The sequence below is a fragment of the Procambarus clarkii genome, chromosome 65 (genome assembly GCF_040958095.1).
Source record: "Procambarus clarkii isolate CNS0578487 chromosome 65, FALCON_Pclarkii_2.0, whole genome shotgun sequence".
Lineage (NCBI taxonomy): Eukaryota > Metazoa > Arthropoda > Malacostraca > Decapoda > Cambaridae > Procambarus > Procambarus clarkii.
Window position 1 is genome coordinate 3,338,361 of NC_091214.1, and position 16,011 is coordinate 3,354,371.

At 47.2% G+C, this 16,011-nt stretch overlaps 1 protein-coding gene across 1 annotated transcript in view; it reads right to left on the reverse strand.

Moving 5' to 3' along the window:
- LOC123771162 (uncharacterized) overlaps nt 1-16,011 on the reverse strand; it is a 141,081-nt gene that overhangs the window by 107,648 nt on the left and 17,422 nt on the right. The window contains exons 2-4 of the mRNA XM_069309373.1: nt 6,322-6,483; nt 4,427-4,500; nt 2,967-3,173 (exon numbers count right to left, since the gene is read on the reverse strand). Of these exons, the coding sequence (XP_069165474.1) occupies nt 2,967-3,173; nt 4,427-4,500; nt 6,322-6,483 (443 nt within the window). The remainder of the gene's footprint in view (nt 1-2,966; nt 3,174-4,426; nt 4,501-6,321; nt 6,484-16,011) is intronic.

The following is a 16,011-nucleotide window of genomic DNA, read 5'->3' on the forward strand; positions in this document are numbered from 1 at the left end:
ATATAACTACTATATAGATTTCACCCCTGTGATGGATAAAAACATGCGTTTTTGAAAAACATCGCCATCTGTTGCACGTAATAGCAACATGCACACTATGCTAAATATGTCACTAATTCCATTTCAATGTTTCCGATTGCATTGATAAATTTTATTTTCATAGATTCCAATTTCTTTTCATTGTATTATTTTGTGTGACATTGTGTTAGAATTGAGCTGTGTTGTTTACCATACCGTTCATTTCGTAAGTATAAGTATAGATGCCACACCTGTGACAGGTAAAACTATCCTTTTCTTGAAAAACAGCACCATCTGTTGCATGTAAGAGCAACACACATATGCTATACTAAATATGCTACAATTCCATTACAATGTTTCTGATTGCATTGATAAATTGAATTTTCCTAGATTTTGATTTACTTTCATTTTGATTGATTTATTGTGTGTGAATTGTGTTGGAATTGAGCTGTGTTGCTTATCAGACCGTTCATTTCGTGAGAATAGTTTTTTTTATATTTTTTTTTCATATTTTGATTTCATTTTTTAACTGTTTTTTTTATATTTCAGTGATGGGAACATCAGATTACTTGATGTTCCCAATTTTCTGATGTGAACATCAGACCATTTGGGAAGGCATCGGACGAGGGAGTGGGGAATGGTGGGGATGATGAGGGAACGGAAGTGAGTGATGGTGGGGAGGACGAGGGGCACAAGGGAGGGGGGTAATGATGGGGAAGGACGAGGGGACGGGGGAGTTTGGGATGGTGGGGACGAGGTGATAGGGGAATAGAAAATGGTGGGGAGGACAAAGGGACAGAGGAGTGGGGCTTGCTGGGAAGGGAGAGGGGACGGTGGAGTGGGGAATAGTTTGGAGGCCGAGGAGACGTGTGAGGGGGGAATGGTGGGGAGGACTGGAGGACAGGGAAGGTTGCTGTGGCTCAGCAACGCACATGCGTTGCTGAGCCACAGCAACACGTGGCCGGGTACTGCTAGTATATAGATAAAAATGGAAATGTTTGTTTGTTCAAAATCACCGAAAGATTTACCGATTGATTTAAATTTTTCACACAACATTCCATTCCCATCAGAGCGGGTTTTTATATACATTTTATATAGATGTCATCTGTGACGGGAAGAAAACAGGCTTTTTTGAAAAATTGTGTTTTTCATGAGATAAATCTTTGAAACCTCTTTACCGATTGCTTTGAAATTTTGACACAACGTTGCATGCTTCCGATTGCATTGACAAATTACATTTTCATAGAACTCGATTTATTTTCATTTTGATATAATTATTTTGTGTGACATTACGTTGAAATTGAGCTGTGCTGTTTACCATACCATTAATTTCGTGAATATAAGTGTAGATGCCTCACCTGTGATAGGTAAAACATGCTGTTTTTGAAAAGCAGCATCATCTGTTGCACGTAGGAGCAACACATGCCATACTAAACATGAAACGATTATATTTCAATGTTTCTGATTTTATTGATAATTTGAATTTTCATAGATTTCGAATTATTTTCATTTTGATATAATTATTTTGTGTGACTTTGCATTGGAATTGAGCTGTGTTTAGTGAGTATAGTTTTTGTTTTTTCCATTTTTTCATTAATTTTTTTTAACTGTTTTTCTGATATTTCAGTGATGGGAACATCAAATCATTTGATGTTCCATATTTTCTGATGGGAACGTTAGATCTTTAGGAAATGCATCGGACTAGGGAGTAGGGAATGGAAGGAAGGATGAGGGGATGGGAGTGGGGGATGGTGGGGAGGACCAGGGGACAGGGAAGGGGGTAATGATGGGGGAAACAATGGGGGGGAAGGGGAATTGGTTATGGTGGGGACGACGGGACAGGGGAATGGAGAATGGAGGGGACGACAAGGGGACAGGGGAGTGGAGGATGGTGGGGAAGACGAGGGGATGGGGGAGGGAGAATGGTAAGGAGGACGAGGGGATGGGGGAGGGAGAATGGTAAGGAGGACAAGGAAATGCTGGAGTGGGGGGGATGGTGGGGAGGACAATAAAATGGGAAAGGGGGTAATGGTGGGGAGGACTGGGTGACAGGGGAAGGTTGCTGGGCTTCAGCAACGCGTGGCCGGGTAGTAGTAGTAGGCAGCCATCAGTCTCAGGAGACTATGGAGTTGCGCTCTGGTTGGCGGTCTGGAGTGGCCTCACCAGGGCGCAAAGCCTGGGTAGGTTGATTCAGGGGAGAAGCTGTTACCCAGGCAGCAGGTCCCCCCTCTCCACGGCGCTGAAACCCAGCAACCTTCCCCTGTCAGCCGGGTACAGCTAGGTATATATATATGTGTGTATATATATATATATATATATATATATATATATATATATATATATATATATATATATATATATATATATATATATATATATATATATATATATGCAACAATGATCACAAAAACACTGATCCAAGTATGCAGAATAACCACATATGAAAAATAGAAAATGCTTTATATTTGTCAGTCCGTCCTTCCAAGGTTTCCCATTGTCAAGAAAACGGTCAATTTAAAAAGACCTTAATCTACCAGAGGACCCACAACCTATGTGTCCTCCTGGATGTGTCCTTTACTGTGTTCTTATGTGTCCACCTGGATGTTGTGAAGGATAAGGATCAAAGTGGTAGCCACCTGGATGTTGTGAAGGATAAGGATCAAAGTGGTAGCCACCTGGATGTTGTGAAGGATAAGGATCATAATGGTAGCCACCTGGATGTTGTGAAGGATAAGGATCAAAGTGGTAGCCACCTGGATGTTGTGAAGGATAAGGATCATAATGGTAGCCACCTGGATGTTGTGAAGGATAAGGATCAAAGTGGTAGCCACCTGGATGTTGTGAAGGATAAGGATCAAAGTGGTAGCCACCTGGATGTTGTGAAGGATAAGGATCAAAGTGGTAGCCACCTGGATGTTGTGAAGGATAAGGATCAAAGTGGTAGCCACCTGGATGCTGGAAGAGCCTGGAGCAGCTGGTTCACCACCTGGGTTCTCTTGTACCAGTCCTCGGGGGAGACGTTACCGTCGTTGCCGTAGTTAGCAGTGTAGTACCACTCTCCCCACACCCCGATGAAGCCGGCCTGCAGCACTGCTATCACCCCAGCATACGTCTGCAACGATACGTGCAACACTGTTATCATCCCCAGCATACGTCTGCAACAATACGTGAAACACTGTTATCTCCCCAGCATACGTCTGCAACGATACGTGCAACACTGTTATCATCCCCAGCATACGTCTGCAACGATACGTGCAACACTGTTATCATCCCCAGCATACGTCTGCAACGATACGTGCAACACTGTTATCATCCCCAGCATACGTCTGCAACGATACGTGCAACACTGTTATCATCCCCAGCATACGTCTGCAACGATACGTGCAACACTGTTATCATCCCCAGCATACGTCTGCAACGATACGTGCAACACTGTTATCATCCCCAGCATACGTCTGCAACGATACGTGCAACACTGTTATCATCCCCAGCATACGTCTGCAACGATACGTGCAACACTGTTATCATCCCCAGCATACGTCTGCAACGATACGTGCAACACTGTTATCATCCCCAGCATACGTCTGCAACGATACGTGCAACACTGTTATCATCCCCAGCATACGTCTGCAACGATACGTGCAACACTGTTATCATCCCCAGCATACGTCTGCAACGATACGTGCAACACTGTTATCATCCCCAGCATACGTCTGCAACGATACGTGCAACACTGTTATCATCCCCAGCATACGTCTGCAACAACACATGCAACACTCACTGTTATCAACTATAGCATACATGATTACTTTGTTTTCACACCAAATGTTCGAGTTAGTTCATTATGCAGTCCGAGGGGCTGGTGTCTAGCTGTCATTGAAAGTGTCACAGGAAGGATTTCGAGTAACGTCATTGATATTTCTTTCGTTCTTGTTGTAGTAGTTAGTACTTTACTGAATAAACTAAGTTGTTATGTTGAACATTGTTTTTTCGTTACACCCAACACATTTATATAGTTCTGTAAGAGATTCTTCACACTCGACTATTAAATTGAGACTGCTTCTTAAGTTTTGGACTGAATATATCGCACAACACAACAATAAGTTATTGTTGTGAGAGCCCAGGACCTACTTGTTTGATTCGCTTTGGCAAATGGTGAAGGTCAACGACCTAGTGGAGGTGATTTCAACTTTTTGGGGTCTCGGCGTTTGCTCGCGGTCAATTGTTCATATCTGGTCCCAGAGTGAGGAGAGAGCTGTTTACTACACTGTTGTGTTAGCTAAGCAAGTCCTCCTCAGGCGACCAATATATAAATATCGCGACAGGAATAAGGTTAAAGGAGTTCCTGAAATTCCTTTTAAAATATTTCCGAGTTCAATTACCCATTCTTAAATCTCAAAACTCTCACATCATGGCACCCAACGTGGGGCCGTGGACATTTCGTTCATACTCAGAAATTTCAGACTCGTCAAGTCGAGAAATCTAGAGAGAAAGGAGTGCAGAACATTGCAGAACAATATTGCTGTGGGTGTGGTTTGTTATCGGTTAGCACGATTAGGTACATACACACACACACACACACAGAATGGATGAGCATTATAGGTATGAGTACATGTCTCTGTACGTGGCTAGGTATGTCGTGCTGCCAGAGGATATAGACATTCTCTCGGATAAGGAATGTCGGCAGTATGTCGAGAACCATAGGGCCAATATACGGCTTATAGGTCTAGAAGAAGCAAACAGAAGTGATCTAGGGGGACAAAGGAGTTCCCCTAGCCGACCGTGGTGGTTCCCCTAGTACCGACCTTGTCGGTAAACAAGGGGGTGTCGGATTGAGTCCACCCCAGGAAAAGGAAGGGGAGTCGCGACCCCAGCCTAGGCTAAGGACAGAATCCTTGGGCCACAGAAATGTTTCGTTAGAAGTCAATCAGATACCAGAACAACCTCTCAGGAGGGAGACTGAAGAACCTCAGGAGGAATTTATTCTAGAGAAACTAGGAGCTCAAGTTGATGCTCTGGAACTCCAAGGAGAGAGTTTGGCCAGACTCGTGGCCAACATGTGGAATGCCCACCACGACAGGTTGACTAGATTGGAAATTGCAAGAGTGCAATTGTAGGCAAGGACGGGGAGTCAAACCCCTCCTGCCGCCCCAAGCAAAGAGGTACAGGCGCTGCCAGTAGAGATACCTCCTTTATTGCCAAGAGAGGAGAGGATCGATCCTAGGGATGCATACCTAGATCGATGTGTGACAAAGGTTGAACGGTTTACTCAAGCTCCATGTAAGGGAGCGAAACCTAAAGAAAGTAAGTCTAAGGGAAATCAACAGAAACCCAAGGCTAAGGGACCCAGGTGCTTCACATGCAACATGGCAGGTCACCGAGCAGCACTAGGCCTAAGACTAAGAAGGTGACCAAGGGGCAAGTTACAGGCATGAGTACCGTGGAAAGTGATGCCCTAAGACACACACTCGAGATAACTAACGGAAGAGTTAATGGGCAATGGACGAGTGTCTTTCGAGACCAGGGTGCTACAGTAAACATGGTCAGGAACACTTTGGTTGAGCCTGAGAGTAGAACAGGTCGAACCCTCCGTGTCCAGTACCCAGATGGCACTGGTAAGGACATGGAAGAAGTGTCCGTGTTGGTAGACACCCCATATATCAAAGGTAAGATCAAAGCTGCGCCAAATAGAAAGGCAGTGTATGGACTTTTGATAGGTAATACTCCTGGTATAGGGAACCAGGTGGGTCTGTCCTGTGGAAATGACCCAGAGGAAACAGGAGCAGGTGAGAGGAAGGTTAAACCCGCTGGCGTTGACACCAAGCGTCAGCTGGCCGGTCGAGCAGAAATCGCCGCCGCCCAGACAGAAGTGCAGCAGGTGAAAGGAAACCGAACCTACCCTTCTCGCCCTATTGCACAGAAAACGAGAACTGACTTAGAGGGACTCAGATGGGTCTGACCAGCTGATGGCGATGTCACACGGCCGCCAGCTAAGGAAGTCTAGGCAGCCTCTTATCAGGCGAAAGATCAGGTGCATGAGGTAAAAGGAAAACAGAAAAATTTTCCTTCTTTCATTTCACAGAAAACGGGAGTGAGCCCAGTGAGACGGGAACGGTCCAGATCAGGTGATCCCGCCACGACCAGTCAGCCAGCCAGACCCGTGAGGGTTAACACCACTCAGGAGAGTAAACGTCTGCTTGATGTTACCAGTGGTGAGGCTAAGGTAGCTGTGGTTCCCACAGGTGAAGTGGATATTCTGCACCAATCTTTCAGGCTGTTGGAAGATCGTTCAGACAAACGAACGATCGCTGAGAGATTGAAGAACGAGCGGTGGCAGCCGGTACATTTGCTAAGTGCACGAGCCAAAGTTTGATAATCAGTACCCGGAACATCTTGTGTTTGGGCTCGTGTGAGAGCCCCAGTCATCAGCATTCCAGATATGCCACCCAGGCCGAGGTAGCACATCTGTGGACAAAGTTAGAGAGAAGAGCATCTTTTCATTTGTGTAGAGTGAGGAGACTGAAAATTTGCGCGGGAATACGTGGAGCGGGTAGCCACCCCACCGCCGCGTCAGCCTCCAGTGCTCCCATGGCAACAGCGGCCATCTTGGAGTCGCCATTGGGCCATGCCACATCATCTCTGATTGTTTGAGAGGGGTAGGCCGTTGTGTGCCTTTGTCTGATTGGTTCTTTCAAGGAGGACGCGGGAATCGTCGGCGTTCCTCCCTCAAGACGCCATTCTGATTTCAGCCACTATTTCGGCCTGACGCTTGTGTGGTCAATCCGGCCAAAATTGAGCAGTAAGACATCGTTGTGGCTTGACTACTCTACTGCTTCACCTCCTGTTTCATCGACCGAAGCAGAATTCGGCCGACTACGTCGTTCTAAGGGGAAAAAGACATTGTGTACAATATCTCCCTTGACTCTCTACAGACCAGGGTAGAGATCTGGGATCGTGGGTAATTCTGATTATAGATGTTCTGATTCCTACTAGTGCTCTCTAGCAGTCGATGGGAACGGGAAAATTCGTGTCAGTGTTTCAAGGCAGATTTCACACCCCAGAAGTGACTTGAACCCATACTGCCAGGAGCAACGCGACTGGTATGTACAGGACACCTTAATCTGATTGACCATCATGACCTGAGTTGCTCCTGGCAATATGAGTTCGAGTCACTTCTGGGGTGTGAGTTTTCAGTTGCATATAGTCCTGGGGACCATTCAGGCTTGTTCGCATTTGTGCTCCTCACGTGTGCCCCAAAGAATGAGGTGATTGGATAAAATGCTATGCCCAAGATTACCATCCGAGTGCCGGCGGGGAAGTGGTTCAAATAGCTTCGGCTATCACTTCCTTATGTCACCAGTTGTGTTGCTCCTGGCAGTATGGGTTCGAGTCACTTCTGGGGTGTGAGTTTTCAGTTGCATATAGTCCTAGGGACTATTCAGGTTTGTTTGCATATATATATATATATATATATATATATATATATATATATATATATATATATATATATATATATATATATATATATATATATATATATATATATATATATATATATATATATATATATATGCGAACAAGCCTGAATGGTCCCCAGGACAATATGCAACTGAAAACTCACACCCCAGAAGTGACTCGAACCCATACTCCCAGGAGCAACGCAACTGGTATGTACAAGACGCCTTAATCCACTTGACCATCACGACCGGACATAATGAGGTGATAGCCTAAGCTATTTGAACCACCCCACCGCCGGCACTCGGATAGTAATCTTGGGCATAGCATTTTACCAAATCACCTCATTCTTTGGGGCACACGTGAGGAACACAAATGCGAACAAGCCTGAATGGTCCCCAGGACAATATGCAACTTAAAACTCACACCCCAGAAGTGACTCGAACCCATACTCCCAGGAGCAACGCAACTGGTATGTACAAGACGCCTTAATCCACTTGACCATCACGACCGGACATAATGAGGTGATAGCCTAAGCTATTTGAACCACCCCACCGCCGGCACTCGGATAGTAATCTTGGGCATAGCATTTTACCAAATCACCTCATTCTTTGGGGCACACGTGAGGAACACAAATGCGAACAAGCCTGAATGGTCCCCAGGACAATATGCAACTGAAAACTCACACCCCAGAAGTGACTCGAACCCATACTCCCAGGAGCAACGCAACTGGTATGTACAAGATGCCTTAATCCACTTGACCATCACGACCGGACATAATGAGGTGATAGCCTAAGCTATTTGAACCACCCCACCGCCGGCACTCGGACAGTAATCTTGGGCATAGCATTTTACCAAATCACCTCATTCTTTGGGGCACACGTGAGGAACACAAATGCGAACAAGCCTGAATGGTCCCCAGGACAATATGCAACTGAAAACTCACACCCCAGAAGTGACTCGAACCCATACTCCCAGGAGCAACGCAACTGGTATGTACAAGACGCCTTAATCCACTTGACCATCACGACCGGACATAATGAGGTGGTAGCCTAAGCTATTTGAACCACCCCACCGCCGGCACTCGGATAGTAATCTTGGGCATAGCATTTTACCAAATCACCTCATTCTTTGGGGCACACGTGAGGAACACAAATGCGAACAAGCCTGAATGGTCCCCAGGACAATATGCAACTGAAAACTCACACCCCAGAAGTGACTCGAACCCATACTCCCAGGAGCAACGCAACTGGTATGTACAAGACGCCTTAATCCACTTGACCATCACGACCGGACATAATGAGGTGATAGCCTAAGCTATTTGAACCACCCCACCGCCGGCACTCGGATAGTAATCTTGGGCATAGCATTTTACCAAATCACCTCATTCTTTGGGGCACACGTGAGGAACACAAATGCGAACAAGCCTGAATGGTCCCCAGGACAATATGCAACTGAAAACTCACACCCCAGAAGTGACTCGAACCCATACTCCCAGGAGCAACGCAACTGGTATGTACAAGACGCCTTAATCCACTTGACCATCACGACCGGACATAATGAGGTGATAGCCTAAGCTATTTGAACCACCCCACCGCCGGCACTCGGATAGTAATCTTGGGCATAGCATTTTACCAAATCACCTCATTCTTTGGGGCACACGTGAGGAACACAAATGCGAACAAGCCTGAATGGTCCCCAGGACAATATGCAACTGAAAACTCACTCCCCAGAAGTGACTCGAACCCATACTCCCAGGAGCAACGCAACTGGTATGTACAAGACGCCTTAATCCACTTGACCATCACGACCGGACATAATGAGGTGATAGCCTAAGCTATTTGAACCACCCCACCGCTGGCACTCGGATAGTAATCTTGGGCATAGCATTTTACCAAATCACCTCATTCTTTGGGGCACACGTGAGGAACACAAATGCGAACAAGCCTGAATGGTCCCCAGGACAATATGCAACTGAAAACTCACACCCCAGAAGTGACTCGAACCCATACTCCCAGGAGCAACGCAACTGGTATGTACAAGACGCCTTAATCCACTTGACCATCACGACCGGACATAATGAGGTGATAGCCTAAGCTATTTGAACCACCCCACCGCCGGCACTCGGATAGTAATCTTGGGCATAGCATTTTACCAAATCACCTCATTCTTTGGGGCACACGTGAGGAACACAAATGCGAACAAGCCTGAATGGTCCCCAGGACAATATGCAACTGAAAACTCACACTCCAGAAGTGACTCGAACCCATACTCCCAGGAGCAACGCAACTGGTATGTACAAGACGCCTTAATCCACTTGACCATCACGACCGGACATAATGAGGTGATAGCCTAAGCTATTTGAACCACCCCACCGCCGGCACTCGGATAGTAATCTTGGGCATAGCATTTTACCAAATCACCTCATTCTTTGGGGCACACGTGAGGAACACAAATGCGAACAAGCCTGAATGGTCCCCAGGACAATATGCAACTGAAAACTCACACCACAGAAGTGACTCGAACCCATACTCCCAGGAGCAACGCAACTGGTATGTACAAGACGCCTTAATCCACTTGACCATCACGACCGGACATAATGAGGTGATAGCCTAAGCTATTTGAACCACCCCACCGCCGGCACTCGGATAGTAATCTTGGGCATAGCATTTTACCAAATCACCTCATTCTTTGGGGCACACGTGAGGAACACAAATGCGAACAAGCCTGAATGGTCCCCAGGACAATATGCAACTGAAAACTCACACCCCAGAAGTGACTCGAACCCATACTCCCAGGAGCAACGCAACTGGTATATACAAGACGCCTTAATCCACTTGACCATCACGACCGGACATAATGAGGTGATAGCCTAAGCTATTTGAACCACCCCACCGCCGGCACTCGGATAGTAATCTTGGGCATAGCATTTTACCAAATCACCTCATTCTTTGGGGCACACGTGATCCGAGTGCCGGCGGTGGGGTGGTTCAAATAGCTTAGGCTATCACCTCATTATGTCTGGTCGTGATGGTCAAGTGGATTAAGGCGTCTTGTACATACCAGTTGCGTTGCTCCTGGGAGTATGGGTTCGAGTCACTTCTGGGGTGTGAGTTTTCAGTTGCATATTGTCCTGGGGACCATTCAGGCTTGTTCGCATTTGTGTTCCTCACGTGTGCCCCAAAGAATGAGGTGATTTGGTAAAATGCTATGCCCAAGATTACTATCCGAGTGCCGGCGGTGGGGTGGTTCAAATAGCTTAGGCTATCACCTCATTATGTCCGGTCGTGATGGTCAAGTGGATTAAGGCGTCTTGTACATACCAGTTGCGTTGCTCCTGGGAGTATGGGTTCGAGTCACTTCTGGGGTGTGAGTTTTCAGTTGCATATTGTCCTGGGGACCATTCAGGCTTGTTCGCATTTGTGTTCCTCACGTGTGCCCCAAAGAATGAGGTGATTTGGTAAAATGCTATGCCCAAGATTACTATCCGAGTGCCGGCGGTGGGGTGGTTCAAATAGCTTAGGCTATCACCTCATTATGTCCGGTCGTGATGGTCAAGTGGATTAAGGCGTCTTGTACATACCAGTTGCGTTGCTCCTGGGAGTATGGGTTCGAGTCACTTCTGGGGTGTGAGTTTTCAGTTGCATATTGTCCTGGGGACCATTCAGGCTTGTTCGCATTTGTGTTCCTCACGTGTGCCCCAAAGAATGAGGTGATTTGGTAAAATGCTATGCCCAAGATTACTATCCGAGTGCCGGCGGTGGGGTGGTTCAAATAGCTTAGGCTATCACCTCATTATGTCCGGTCGTGATGGTCAAGTGGATTAAGGCGTCTTGTACATACCAGTTGCGTTGCTCCTGGGAGTATGGGTTCGAGTCACTTCTGGGGTGTGAGTTTTCAGTTGCATATTGTCCTGGGGACCATTCAGGCTTGTTCGCATTTGTGTTCCTCACGTGTGCCCCAAAGAATGAGGTGATTTGGTAAAATGCTATGCCCAAGATTACTATCCGAGTGCCGGCGGTGGGGTGGTTCAAATAGCTTAGGCTACCACCTCATTATGTCCGGTCGTGATGGTCAAGTGGATTAAGGCGTCTTGTACATACCAGTTGCGTTGCTCCTGGGAGTATGGGTTCGAGTCACTTCTGGGGTGTGAGTTTTCAGTTGCATATTGTCCTGGGGACCATTCAGGCTTGTTCGCATTTGTGTTCCTCACGTGTGCCCCAAAGAATGAGGTGATTTGGTAAAATGCTATGCCCAAGATTACTATCCGAGTGCCGGCGGTGGGGTGGTTCAAATAGCTTAGGCTATCACCTCATTATGTCCGGTCGTGATGGTCAAGTGGATTAAGGCGTCTTGTACATACCAGTTGCGTTGCTCCTGGGAGTATGGGTTCGAGTCACTTCTGGGGTGTGAGTTTTCAGTTGCATATTGTCCTGGGGACCATTCAGGCTTGTTCGCATTTGTGTTCCTCACGTGTGCCCCAAAGAATGAGGTGATTTGGTAAAATGCTATGCCCAAGATTACTATCCGAGTGCCGGCGGTGGGGTGGTTCAAATAGCTTAGGCTATCACCTCATTATGTCCGGTCGTGATGGTCAAGTGGATTAAGGCGTCTTGTACATACCAGTTGCGTTGCTCCTGGGAGTATGGGTTCGAGTCACTTCTGGGGTGTGAGTTTTCAGTTGCATATTGTCCTGGGGACCATTCAGGCTTGTTCGCATTTGTGTTCCTCACGTGTGCCCCAAAGAATGAGGTGATTTGGTAAAATGCTATGCCCAAGATTACTATCCGAGTGCCGGCGGTGGGGTGGTTCAAATAGCTTAGGCTACCACCTCATTATGTCCGGTCGTGATGGTCAAGTGGATTAAGGCGTCTTGTACATACCAGTTGCGTTGCTCCTGGGAGTATGGGTTCGAGTCACTTCTGGGTTGTGAGTTTTCAGTTGCATATTGTCCTGGGGACCATTCAGGCTTGTTCGCATTTGTGTTCCTCACGTGTGCCCCAAAGAATGAGGTGATTTGGTAAAATGCTATGCCCAAGATTACTATCCGAGTGCCGGCGGTGGGGTGGTTCAAATAGCTTAGGCTATCACCTCATTATGTCCGGTCGTGATGGTCAAGTGGATTAAGGCGTCTTGTACATACCAGTTGCGTTGCTCCTGGGAGTATGGGTTCGAGTCACTTCTGGGGTGTGAGTTTTCAGTTGCATATTGTCCTGGGGACCATTCAGGCTTGTTCGCATTTGTGTTCCTCACGTGTGCCCCAAAGAATGAGGTGATTTGGTAAAATGCTATGCCCAAGATTACTATCCGAGTGCCGGCGGTGGGGTGGTTCAAATAGCTTAGGCTATCACCTCATTATGTCCGGTCGTGATGGTCAAGTGGATTAAGGCGTCTTGTACATACCAGTTGCGTTGCTCCTGGGAGTATGGGTTCGAGTCACTTCTGGGGTGTGAGTTTTCAGTTGCATATTGTCCTGGGGACCATTCAGGCTTGTTCGCATTTGTGTTCCTCACGTGTGCCCCAAAGAATGAGGTGATTTGGTAAAATGCTATGCCCAAGATTACTATCCAAGTGCCGGCGGTGGGGTGGTTCAAATAGCTTAGGCTATCACCTCATTATGTCCGGTCGTGATGGTCAAGTGGATTAAGGCGTCTTGTACATACCAGTTGCGTTGCTCCTGGGAGTATGGGTTCGAGTCACTTCTGGGGTGTGAGTTTTCAGTTGCATATTGTCCTGGGGACCATTCAGGCTTGTTCGCATTTGTGTTCCTCACGTGTGCCCCAAAGAATGAGGTGATTTGGTAAAATGCTATGCCCAAGATTACTATCCGAGTGCCGGCGGTGGGGTGGTTCAAATAGCTTAGGCTATCACCTCATTATGTCCGGTCGTGATGGTCAAGTGGATTAAGGCGTCTTGTACATACCAGTTGCGTTGCTCCTGGGAGTATGGGTTCGAGTCACTTCTGGGGTGTGAGTTTTCAGTTGCATATTGTCCTGGGGACCATTCAGGCTTGTTCGCATTTGTGTTCCTCACGTGTGCCCCAAAGAATGAGGTGATTTGGTAAAATGCTATGCCCAAGATTACTATCCGAGTGCCGGCGGTGGGGTGGTTCAAATAGCTTAGGCTATCACCTCATTATGTCCGGTCGTGATGGTCAAGTGGATTAAGGCGTCTTGTACATACCAGTTGCGTTGCTCCTGGGAGTATGGGTTCGAGTCACTTCTGGGGTGTGAGTTTTCAGTTGCATATTGTCCTGGGGACCATTCAGGCTTGTTCGCATTTGTGTTCCTCACGTGTGCCCCAAAGAATGAGGTGATTTGGTAAAATGCTATGCCCAAGATTACTATCCGAGTGCCGGCGGTGGGGTGGTTCAAATAGCTTAGGCTATCACCTCATTATGTCCGGTCGTGATGGTCAAGTGGATTAAGGCGTCTTGTACATACCAGTTGCGTTGCTCCTGGGAGTATGGGTTCGAGTCACTTCTGGGGTGTGAGTTTTCAGTTGCATATTGTCCTGGGGACCATTCAGGCTTGTTCGCATTTGTGTTCCTCACGTGTGCCCCAAAGAATGAGGTGATTTGGTAAAATGCTATGCCCAAGATTACTATCCGAGTGCCGGCGGTGGGGTGGTTCAAATAGCTTAGGCTATCACCTCATTATGTCCGGTCGTGATGGTCAAGTGGATTAAGGCGTCTTGTACATACCAGTTGCGTTGCTCCTGGGAGTATGGGTTCGAGTCACTTCTGGGGTGTGAGTTTTCAGTTGCATATTGTCCTGGGGACCATTCAGGCTTGTTCGCATTTGTGTTCCTCACGTGTGCCCCAAAGAATGAGGTGATTTGGTAAAATGCTATGCCCAAGATTACTATCCGAGTGCCGGCGGTGGGGTGGTTCAAATAGCTTAGGCTATCACCTCATTATGTCCGGTCGTGATGGTCAAGTGGATTAAGGCGTCTTGTACATACCAGTTGCGTTGCTCCTGGGAGTATGGGTTCGAGTCACTTCTGGGGTGTGAGTTTTCAGTTGCATATTGTCCTGGGGACCATTCAGGCTTGTTCGCATTTGTGTTCCTCACGTGTGCCCCAAAGAATGAGGTGATTTGGTAAAATGCTATGCCCAAGATTACTATCCGAGTGCCGGCGGTGGGGTGGTTCAAATAGCTTAGGCTATCACCTCATTATGTCCGGTCGTGATGGTCAAGTGGATTAAGGCGTCTTGTACATACCAGTTGCGTTGCTCCTGGGAGTATGGGTTCGAGTCACTTCTGGGGTGTGAGTTTTCAGTTGCATATTGTCCTGGGGACCATTCAGGCTTGTTCGCATTTGTGTTCCTCACGTGTGCCCCAAAGAATGAGGTGATTTGGTAAAATGCTATGCCCAAGATTACTATCTGAGTGCCGGCGGTGGGGTGGTTCAAATAGCTTAGGCTACCACCTCATTATGTCCGGTCGTGATGGTCAAGTGGATTAAGGCGTCTTGTACATACCAGTTGCGTTGCTCCTGGGAGTATGGGTTCGAGTCACTTCTGGGTTGTGAGTTTTCAGTTGCATATTGTCCTGGGGACCATTCAGGCTTGTTCGCATTTGTGTTCCTCACGTGTGCCCCAAAGAATGAGGTGATTTGGTAAAATGCTATGCCCAAGATTACTATCCGAGTGCCGGCGGTGGGGTGGTTCAAATAGCTTAGGCTATCACCTCATTATGTCCGGTCGTGATGGTCAAGTGGATTAAGGCGTCTTGTACATACCAGTTGCGTTGCTCCTGGGAGTATGGGTTCGAGTCACTTCTGGGGTGTGAGTTTTCAGTTGCATATTGTCCTGGGGACCATTCAGGCTTGTTCGCATTTGTGTTCCTCACGTGTGCCCCAAAGAATGAGGTGATTTGGTAAAATGCTATGCCCAAGATTACTATCCGAGTGCCGGCGGTGGGGTGGTTCAAATAGCTTAGGCTATCACCTCATTATGTCCGGTCGTGATGGTCAAGTGGATTAAGGCGTCTTGTACATACCAGTTGCGTTGCTCCTGGGAGTATGGGTTCGAGTCACTTCTGGGGTGTGAGTTTTCAGTTGCATATTGTCCTGGGGACCATTCAGGCTTGTTCGCATTTGTGTTCCTCACGTGTGCCCCAAAGAATGAGGTGATTTGGTAAAATGCTATGCCCAAGATTACTATCCAAGTGCCGGCGGTGGGTTGGTTCAAATAGCTTAGGCTATCACCTCATTATGTCCGGTCGTGATGGTCAAGTGGATTAAGGCGTCTTGTACATACCAGTTGCGTTGCTCCTGGGAGTATGGGTTCGAGTCACTTCTGGGGTGTGAGTTTTCAGTTGCATATTGTCCTGGGGACCATTCAGGCTTGTTCGCATTTGTGTTCCTCACGTGTGCCCCAAAGAATGAGGTGATTTGGTAAAATGCTATGCCCAAGATTACTATCCGAGTGCCGGCGGTGGGGTGGTTCAAATAGCTTAGGCTATCACCTCATTATGTCCGGTCGTGATGGTCAAGTGGATTAAGGCGTCTTGTACATACCAGTTGCGTTGCTCC